Here is a 10,432-nt window from a genome sequence, read left to right on the forward strand (position 1 = left end):
AATCCCAATTTTTCCCAAATTACACACGGTGGTAAGATCATTTTGATTTAAACAATCTCCCAACTAGACACAAAAGGTAATATACCATTGAATACCATGACAATCGGTCCAGTGGGTTTTGACGTCAGGTCGATTACACACACACACACACACACACACACACACACACACACACACACACACACAGACAGACAGACAGAGACAGACAGACAGACAGTCAGTCAGACAGACAGACAGACACACAGACAGACATACTTTTATACACAGACAACAGACAGACAGACACTTTGCCATGCCTATAGCACTACTGAACCATACAAGTTCAGTTGTGCTAAAAAGCTGCTAACAAGCAATTCACTTCTTCTTTGCAATCAGCAACATACGACAGCTGGCATCAGCAAGGTTTTTGTTTTGATTTAAATCCAGAACTGTTTTATCTCCCTCATTAACTCTGATCTTCTCGTTGATTTCAAAGCCAGCTTTCTCAAAGGCCGATGTCACAAATTCTTCATCAACATCAATTGCATAGAATTTCTTGTTTCCAACTTTATAGAAGCTGCCTCCAAGTCTACCCCATTGGATGACTACGCCGCCAGGTTTCAGTAGAGATGCTAGAATCTTGACACAGTGTTCATAGGATTGGTTGTCAGAGCACGCTGCTTCTAGAACACTTGCTGTTAAAATTGTGTCGAAAGGTGGATACTCCTTTGGTGCCAAAGGATTTTCTTGCAAAACGTCACCAAAAATCACATCCTTCATTTTTTGACGCATTTCTTCTTCAAGGTCTTGCCAAGTATTACTGAAATGACGTAAAAAGGAAAACAATAAGTACGATATGTACCTAGTAGTGTGTGTGTGTGTGTGTGTGTGTGTGTGTGTGTGTGTGTGTGCGTGCGTGCATGCATGTGTGCCTTCGCCGTGGGTGGATCATAGTCTGAATTAACCGTTGAGGGCGCACTGTACATGCCCAGCTGAAATGGCGAAGCGTACGTGTACATCATATACAGAATGTGTTTAGGCACAACCATCATAGTTAATGAGTTTTTCTGGACTTATTATAACATTCGTACAAGCCAGTTAACGTAATGCATCGTTGAGACAATGAAAAAATATACATCTAAGACAGTGGAGTGAAGAGGCTTAACCGCAGGGCGCTGGGGCTCACTTAGTTATGTTTACGAAAACAAACTGACAAACAAACAAAAAAAACAAGCCTTCTATCGAACACATAGTCCACAAATTGTATGTTTTATGGCAATTCATAGTGCTAATCTGAATGGTGTCTCTCGATACAAAAGTTCATGATTTGTTGGCCAATTTGGTATTGACCTTGAATATCGAGATCAAAGGCAAAGATATGAAAAGAAAGCTAATATGACCTTTGAAGGTATGCACATTTAAATGGAGTCTTTGTTTCAATTTCGTGAGTTTAACATTGAAAGAAAAAATTGTGGTCATTTCACCTTGACAATGTTTGTCAAGGTCCATTGTGCTAAAAGTCACGTTTGTTTTGGTTCTGGACCTCTTTATTCACCTAATTCTTTAGATGTGCGTTAATTGTCATGTCAAAAATCAAATTCTTACCCATTCTTCTGCAATTCAGCAATGTATTTAAAGTGTCTGGACCAGTCATATGCATCTGGGTCCTTGTCGAGCCATTTCTGAACCTCTTTTCGACTAGATTCTGTATATTCAGCAAAGACAATCTCAGAGGATAATTTAATGAGAGGAATTAACCTGTTGATACAAGGTCCTCCGCCAAGCTCTAGTAGTCTCCCACCACTGAAGTAACCTAATAGAAGAAGGAGGGTCCAAAAAGCTATTATTAGTGCGAACAACATGTCAAAATACCAACAACAGCATTGCAGCACATCTGAGTAAAAGGTGGACTAGATTGTAGCTAGGATTGTCCCCAATGCATCAGCAGCAACTGGAGCAAATTTTATTATTTTAAATAGTTTTGTAAAATATTATAATTAATTCGTACTGGATGATGTGGTGTACAGCCTCGGTGTACTGATTTACATACAAGTAAATCAAACATCGGAAAATCAAATACTTATACATCCACGGTGAGATACCATGGTCATGATGGACTAAAACATCAAAGTGTGGATGGGTAACACATGCCTTGGGACACGTATTGTTGCTTAGATTCACGTTTTCCTAAGGAAAATATCGTATGAATCTTGCTGCTACAAATGTATCAATCTCTATACTAGTAGATATTTCCTCACAGGTAGAAATTTAGTCTAGTTCCTATACAGTATCATTACCGTTTACACCTCCACTCCAGACGAGGAAATTATAGTCAAGACGTTGTTATATTTAGCCCGTGGACAAGGAAAACAACAATCTAAAAAATATTACACGCCCCTACAATGTATGATGTGCATCGGTAGTTTTAGTACATCTAGCGGAACATAGACGAATCGTTCAGCCTAATGTCCACCGTTGTTCTGGATCTTTGAGACACGTGTACGGTAGATCTGTCCACAGACAAGGAAAAGCTGTCATATTATAAACAGCAACTTCACTATTGCCCTCACTTACAAAAGTGTGAGTTATGGAACATCAATTGTGTTTGGCTAGAGAAGGTAAACAAGTCATGCTTCGACAAAAATTACATGTCTCCCAGGCCTACGGAGAGGTGATGTTGGAATTCTCGGGGCACGTATTTCCAGAATTAATATGACAATCAGTGCTTAAATCGGATAATCGATCTATAACTGATCATAACAGTAGATACAAATATCAGTATTTAATGCTATGAAACTAATTGGTATAACAGAATGAATTGTCAAATATCAAAGTACTTTGATTGTAAGATTGTAGATTGCATTTTTCACAGTCACTGAAATAATTTAGATTAATTCAAGTGTGTGTGGTATTTTTGTCGAAACCAAAATGAGTTCGATGTTCTATCTACATGTATTATAATACCTTAAATCATACAGTTGTAACCCAAAAGAGACTGAGCCCTCTTCATTGTTGGGTCGCCAGTTCTGTAAAGCCCCGGCTTTCAATCCCAGGTTCTCGCATTAGTGGCTACTCCGCCCCACAAACATCGCCTTATCTACTATCAGTAAATAGAATATCAATTTCGAGTTTTACTGTCAAAATATACCAAATACAAGGTGAAGCAGTATCATTATTTTCATTTTTCCACTGCACAAGATCGGGAGTGTTCGTGGCCATAGCTAGGTTACCGGTTGTGGAGGCAACTGAATTTCCCTCATTTGTTCTGAAGACAACAGCTATTGTCGTGCTAAATAGTGTTCTTGTTCTGGAAAGGTCTGAATATTACCATTATAATTACGTTCAGCTATAGATCCTCCACATACGTAAGTGGGGGGATTTTGGAGGATTGTTGTCAAATTCACCCGAATGGATTAGATTAAAATAGAGTTACCTTAGAGATTCTACCAACTTTCACTGGCTGGTGACCATGGATTTTGTTTGAATTTCAACTGATTATACCTTGTGTAGTAGTGTGCGCATGCTGTTACTGTTTATATCATTAACTAGATAAAAGGCCCACACCTTGTAAGTGATGTGTGTGTGCTATTTTTATGGCGTCTATCTCAACACGAAACCTTGTGATTAGGCTCACTGATCTTCATAGTTTATTCAATACAACTGACTCGCTCTACGGAAAAGGGTTGCAATCACAGTCGCTTGTAAACTGTTATTCCTTTCCTAAATGGTTTTATTCTTGTCTATGACGGTCCTAATACAGAACAATGGCGTTATTATATGGATTGGCGATATTCTTATAAAATCGGTAGCTATGTCATACCCCCCCCCCCCACATACATACAACACGTTGTATGTATGTAGGGGGGTATGACATCGCTACCGATTTTATAACTTATAAGAATACATATGTATCTCCAATCCGTATAATAACGTCATTGTTCTGTATTAGGACCGTCAGAGACAAGAATAAAACCATTTAGGAATAACAGTTTACAAGCGACTGTGGTTGTAATACTGCAGGATTCGTCGTTGACGAGTATGTCTGTCGAGTGCTACTCATATCGAAGCGCGAAGCGATTTGATCTCGTCTCTATTCGATACCAGTAGTACATATGCTATGTTATATAAGGTTATATATTAGTCAAACATCACAGGTCATATTATCCATATTACATAACCTACTATAGCCAAGCGGTTCATTCATGCATCCATGCAAATACATCCATTATTCATGTTTTATAAAAAGCAGGAGTTTGTCAATTGTCCGGGGATTTTCCGATTCAGCCAAAATGGATTTAAAAAATATTAGCGGATTTATGTTCACAAAAGAGTTCCACATGAAATTTGTACGTTGCTGTCGATGTTGCCATGCCTGTCGTTGTCGAGTGTGAAGTGAAAGTGGCATATACCTTACCCTTTTGTGCTAAACCGAAGAGGAGTTCATTGAACTGTCGGTCTTCTTCCCAGTATTTTTCCTTTAAAGTCAGATATTGCATTGGATCAAAATGATCGTGATATTCTTCTCCAGCGAAAATCTTGTGTGAGTTCATTGTATTATTATAATCTCTGTCCTTCAGCTAGTACGTTTGCGACTGGGTAAAGCCTCGCCTTTGATTACGTAATATTATAGGCCTCCCTATCATAAAGTGGAAACATCACAGTCACGTGAGGCCCGAGTGTCAGAGTTCCGGTTGTTTCGCAGGAAAGTATCGCGAGAGGGCGCACCATATCTGACAAAGTGAGGGCCAGAATTTCATTTTCGTCATGGCATCTAATAGTATGGCGATGTATGAAGCTGTCAACAAAATGGGCGTAAAAGAACTCCGTGCATTCATAAAAGAGTGGAAAATTACTACTTCTAAATCTACTAGATATCGCCAGAAATGCTGTCAACCTTGGTCTTGAAACACTAGAAAATGATAATTTTCTGAGAGAACGGAAGAGGAGACGAATAGTGGATGTCAAGCATCAAAAGATAGAACTAATCGACAGCGGAAACATTGAAAGTTGGACGGAGGACCTTCGAAATATACCTGATGTAGACATGATAAACATATTTCTTTACCTTACTGGTGTCTGTTGCTGGACAAAAGAACGATTAGAAAATTACAAATCTGACAACAGCTTCCAATCTGATTAAAATCCGATGTAGATGTTGGCTGATCGTTCATTGCTATTTTACCTTCGTTATTTTGCCTGACCTTCTTGGTACATGTTTACATTTTTTAGCCTGCCTGATCGCCTCCTCTACGATCAGGCTAAAAAATGTAAACATGTACCAAGAAAAATAATATCAGGCAAAATAACGAAGGTAAAATAGCAATGAACGATTAGCCGACATCTACATCGGATTTTAATCAGATTGAACAGCTTCCAGCTACAGTCATTGCAATATTGAGAGTTCGGTCGACAATTACCAAGCCACATGTTTATATTGTAACTGATGTCGCCGCATACTTACCTTTCTTGTTTATTAGAACAGTGGTGTAGCACCACGGGTGAAATCATAAACTTTGTCCGGAAAAAAACATTTCATGTACTGGTTATAAGTTGGCATAAACATATGTGTATTGATATACTCAACTTTACTATCACACTTTGGTTAGCTTGCTATTTTTCATTCAGGACCATCAGTGTATAAAAAACCCCATTGAAGTCGGCAACGAATCATAAATATTGTTATTGTGATTGATGTACCACACCGCCCACCCCTTCAATGAATCGGCCTTCCATGTAACGTTTACGTGGTTCACTCATCATACCATGTCTTATACCGATCTGATTAAAATCCGATGTGGATGTCGGCTAATCGTTCATTGCTATTTTACCTTCATTATTTTGCCTGAATTGACCTTCGTTGTACATGTTTACGTTTTTGTCCTGATCGGTAGAGGAGGCGATCAAACATGTACCACGCAGGTCAATTCAGGCACAATAACGAAAGTAAAATAGCAATGAACGATTAGCCGACAACTACATCGGATTTTAATCAGATTGGTTTTATACAAGCTGCAATAACTGTAGCGTATATTGTGATTTTGAAGGTTCTTTCCCCTGTTTTTGTACCTTTTTCCGTTCCGATGTTTGACTGGAAGCAATCACTACAATTTCTCCAACGGTAACGCAAATGGACGAGGTCACACTGAAAACGTGAGTGAGATGTCAGTGTACTACCCGTTTCAAAATGTTGCTACTTTTGGGTTTTCCTCACGTTCGAATTGCAGAGCCAAACTTACGCGAAATATTAGGAGAACGAGAGGTTAATTTGCTATTTCGTTATTTGATGGGCGATAATGCAATATTATAGCGTAAAGTTACGGGGAATGACAGACAATCTTTAGTCAGTGGTTACGATGCCTATAGAGTCTATGCTTTGCAACTATGCTCTACAATTCTGGCCCTCACTTCCGGTTCTAAAACAGCGCCCCTAGTGGTCAAACAATCATATCTTTTATCTTTTCGGGGCTTTTTCGATAACCGGAATACGGCGTATTCCATACTGTTCGAAGTGAACGGGGAGTTATTGTCTTGTCGTGACGTAACTACTGGTCAATAGACGGTAACCTTTATACAAGTGTTCTGTGCAACCTCAGACCACTAAGCGCATGTAACCTAGTGGCCATGGTATACGAGAACATAGGGGCGTGTAATATTTCTTAGAATGTTGTTTGCGTGGTGTACAGCTAAATGTAACAAACTTTTGACTATATATTCCTACCTGTAAGGAAAAACACAAGGTGGCGTTGTTTCTACTAGTATAAAGATTGATACATTTGTAGCAGCAGGATTCATACGATATTTAACGGCAATCTAAAGCAATAATACGTGCCACTGTGTACGAGAATTCGTCAGTCATGCTCTATCATTGCCACCAGTACGTTGTGCATATCCACTTTCATTTTTTCGAAATTATTTATTATTACGCTTTGCATTTCGCAGTTCTAGGTCAGCTGTTATTTGCGTTCCACAAAAGTCACATTCTGTATTTTAAAAAAGTTTGCTCGACATTTTGCAGCACATGTAGCATCATTGCATTCAGGTACAGGTTTCCAGACCTTCCCCCCCCCCCCCCCCCCAAGAATTGCGTGTTTTGCATTTCTCTTTTTTCCTAGGCGGCTGTGTGTTCTGTAGACGTTTTCAGTCTTGTGGATTCTCTTGCCTTTTTGGCAAATTTGCAAATGTTTTGTAAGATACAATGACTTCATACACCCTGAACAATATTAAATCGCCACGGTGAGTAAACACATTGGTGTAGATGTTTGTCCATAGTATGGTACAATAAATGAAATCAAATCGATTTTTTGAATCCGCACCCTAAAATCAGCAACCCCAACGCGATCACGATATCACCTTGTTACTGTTCTGCTTGTGGATAAATTCGACCCACTACATTCTCGAGTTTATTTTAACAATTCTAAGTGAATATATCTGATCGATCAAAAAACAGTACTTCAGTTAACGTTACAGCTAGTGAATCTTTTTATGAATTATGTCAACAACGATTTGGTGATACGATTCTTCAGTGACTTTTTCCAAACTTTTGGATCCCCTTCCACCCATTCTGCCCAAAGTAAAAGAAGGAAACACGGGTCCACACATCAATAAACTCTTAAGGAAAAATGTGTAATTTTATACGGACTTAGGCATATCTTATCGCAACGTATTTTATTACTCTTGTATAATACATTCACCCTTCCTCATATTACCTACAGCCTTGAGGATTTGGGCTAACACTTACTAGTCACACTTGAACTGTGTTTTAAGTACACAAAAAATGATTGTTCGTACGATATTATTTAAATCTTGCATGGACCATTCAGCTCTTTTTTTTTATTAAGCTAGATGTTTTCAAACTTCATAAATATTTAGTGAGCTCTTTTATTTATGGTTTGATCCACCAACAATCATCACATTCTTTGTATGATTATTTTAGATTTACTAGTCAAAACTATGATACTCGATACTGCTTATAATATATGACAAAATCTATATCCATGTCATTCCAGATCAAACCCAGGTCAATTTTCTATGTCCTTTTTTTTCGGGCGCAACAATTTGGAATGACATTGTCCCTGTCAACGGAAATTGTATTAACTGTTTATATCGGTTTCAAACAAATCTCCAAGCAACATCTACGGTCACAGTATAACTGATCAACTGTATATTTGTAATTTTAATCCTGTCTACATTATACATTATATATTTTGAGTCATATTGAGTACCTTGCTGTGAATTTCTGTATATAAATATGTAAAAATAAACTGATTATATTATTACATATATTATTGTGCTGTATTGCCTTGGTTTGGGTATATAATCTCTACATATTATATTATATTCCTGTGTCTGGTTTTGTGTTTCTTAGTAACATCCGGGAGCGTGCATGTCCACATATTACTGTATTTATTTTTATTATGTATTATAATGTCTCATATATGTATGTCCCAGGTTGTTTTTAAAGAGAGCTATGGACGATACGCATCAGCCAGACACTTTTTAATGTACATGTATATCCCTTGTCCGCATCCGCTGTCAGTCGCTTCATTCTGTCCAATTTATTGCAAGTCATTGTGAGTTTGTGTTATTTCTTTGTTGTATACTGTTTGTGACCGTTGTCATTCTATGTGAGAGATAGTATTGTTTGTCACAATGTATTTACACGTAAGTTTCTTGTACTTGTAATAATGAAACAATCATATCAATGTTGTCGTGACGGATCACCTTGACCTTTTATCTGTATTCGCATTTTGTGATTTCTTTTGTAATTTTAATTCGTTTTGATCAATTTGTCAGATTGTCTTTTGTGTTCTTGTGTCTATAGTACCTTACGTAACCTTACGTCTTTTTCTGACCACAGGCTAAACAGCCTCTATGGTCAGCTCATCATTATCACTATTGTTCTGTAATCCAGTTGAAATTATTGTAAGCTATTATAGGTTTCTCTAGGAGTAGTTGTTTTAGGGAGCCGTCATTATTTACGGTTGGGGGGGTCGGAGGAATTGGTTGATAAGAAGTGGAAATTCAACTGCCCCCCCCCCCATCCTGCAGGGGAAAAAATCAATGACCCCCCCCCCCCACCTGACTGTAGAAATTGGGATGACCCCCCCCCCCCGTTTCCATTATATACATGAAGTGGTGGGTATTAAAGAGAGGAAATTATATTATTTATATTGCTACAATTGTATTATTAATGAGTATTGGGGTACTTAAAAAACAACTTTATTTCAGTAAGAATACTTATTAATGCAATATACTGAGTACTATTTTATTTAATACAAAGCAGAGACACTTCTAAGCTGAAACAACAAACTAGTAATGACAAGCTAGTGTTACAATGACACCTGTCAAATTATAATGACTTCAGTACATATTTACAAACTGGGTGACAACCTGACAACTAATTGATTCAAAGTTTGCTTTCAGATTTTATACTAGTAGTTAAATATTACTCACATATTTATTTTAAGATATTGTTATATAATTTAGTTTCTACTTCACACACAACTCCACATTGTAGTACATAAACAAATATTTAGGAAAACCAAAAGCTTTAATGTTTTGAAAAAATTTTCTATTTGTTTTAAAATGTTAATAAAGTTACATTTTATGTAACAGGTTAAATAATCCTGATACCGTGTACACAAGTTTTTCGAAACAGATTTTTGTGTAGCCCCCTACCTTTCCCTCATTTTTCGGTAGCCCCCTCCCCCGACCAACTCCAATTTTCCAACCATAAATAATGACGGCTCCCTTATTGTGGTATACATGTCTTTATCTAGTCCTTATCGGGTGTTTTATCAGTGCCTTCCGTTTAATCTTACGTTTCAGGTGTTTGGACCGTGACTGTATAGACGCCAGACCATAGTGGTCTGAGCATAGACACCCCCCCCAATCAACACCTGTTGGTGGAGGGTCTATGGTCTGAGCAAATGGAAAGGGACAAATAATCAATTTTGTTCTCACGATATTTCAGATTTAATTCTAATATTATTTTCTGTATATTTCAAATAAAGTTTTAAATACTGTTTCCTCTCGCTGTTTTTTTCTTTCTATTTCCTACCTGATATCACTATCTTATCTGAGTTTATCAGCTTTGCATTAATTAGTAGCTTGCTAGAACAAACTCACTATTTGCCCAAATTAACGCATTATTCCGTGAGTGTAAACATCCGCTGATCTGCCGACTAATGGTTGTGTTACCTCCATTAGTCGGATCAGTGGATGTGTACTTTCATTTCTGTGTAATAGTGTTCTTGCTAAAGTATCTTTGGTCAATTCTTTTTTTTTTTAAATTCCTATTCCAGAGAAATTGAGTGTTTCAGAAATGCAAGTTGAATTTATACAATACAGTCTGTATATTGTGTTCGTTTACTCAACATTTACAATGTGTTTGGTAGTCAATGCCCATAGTATTTCTGATATTTTGATTTACAGCGGTCGTAAGATTTTGAGA

The 10,432-nt window shown here is 37.6% G+C and overlaps 1 protein-coding gene across 1 annotated transcript; it reads right to left on the reverse strand.

The window, feature by feature from the left end:
* Window positions 1-354: 354 nt before the first annotated feature.
* On the reverse strand, window positions 355-4,529 carry LOC144449809 (indolethylamine N-methyltransferase-like). The gene is made up of 4 exons (XM_078140383.1): window positions 4,389-4,529; window positions 3,610-3,617; window positions 1,585-1,782; window positions 355-799 (listed from the first exon to the last, which is right to left on the reverse strand). Exons 1-4 carry the CDS (start codon window positions 4,527-4,529, stop codon window positions 355-357), a joined length of 792 nt encoding a protein of 263 aa, XP_077996509.1.
* Between the last annotated feature and the right edge of the window lie 5,903 nt (window positions 4,530-10,432).

Source organism: Glandiceps talaboti, chromosome 18 (assembly GCF_964340395.1).
Source record: "Glandiceps talaboti chromosome 18, keGlaTala1.1, whole genome shotgun sequence".
Lineage (NCBI taxonomy): Eukaryota > Metazoa > Hemichordata > Enteropneusta > Spengelidae > Glandiceps > Glandiceps talaboti.

Bases quoted from the DNA above. Each gene is read 5' to 3' on its own strand.
- LOC144449809 (XM_078140383.1), bottom strand. From the start codon at position 4,529: ATGAACTCACACAAGATTTTCGCTGGAGAAGAATATCACGATCATTTT. The intron at 800-1,584 runs GTAAGAATTTGA...ACGTCATTTCAG, and splicing joins GCTGAATTGCAGAAGAATGG to TAATACTTGGCAAGACCTTG.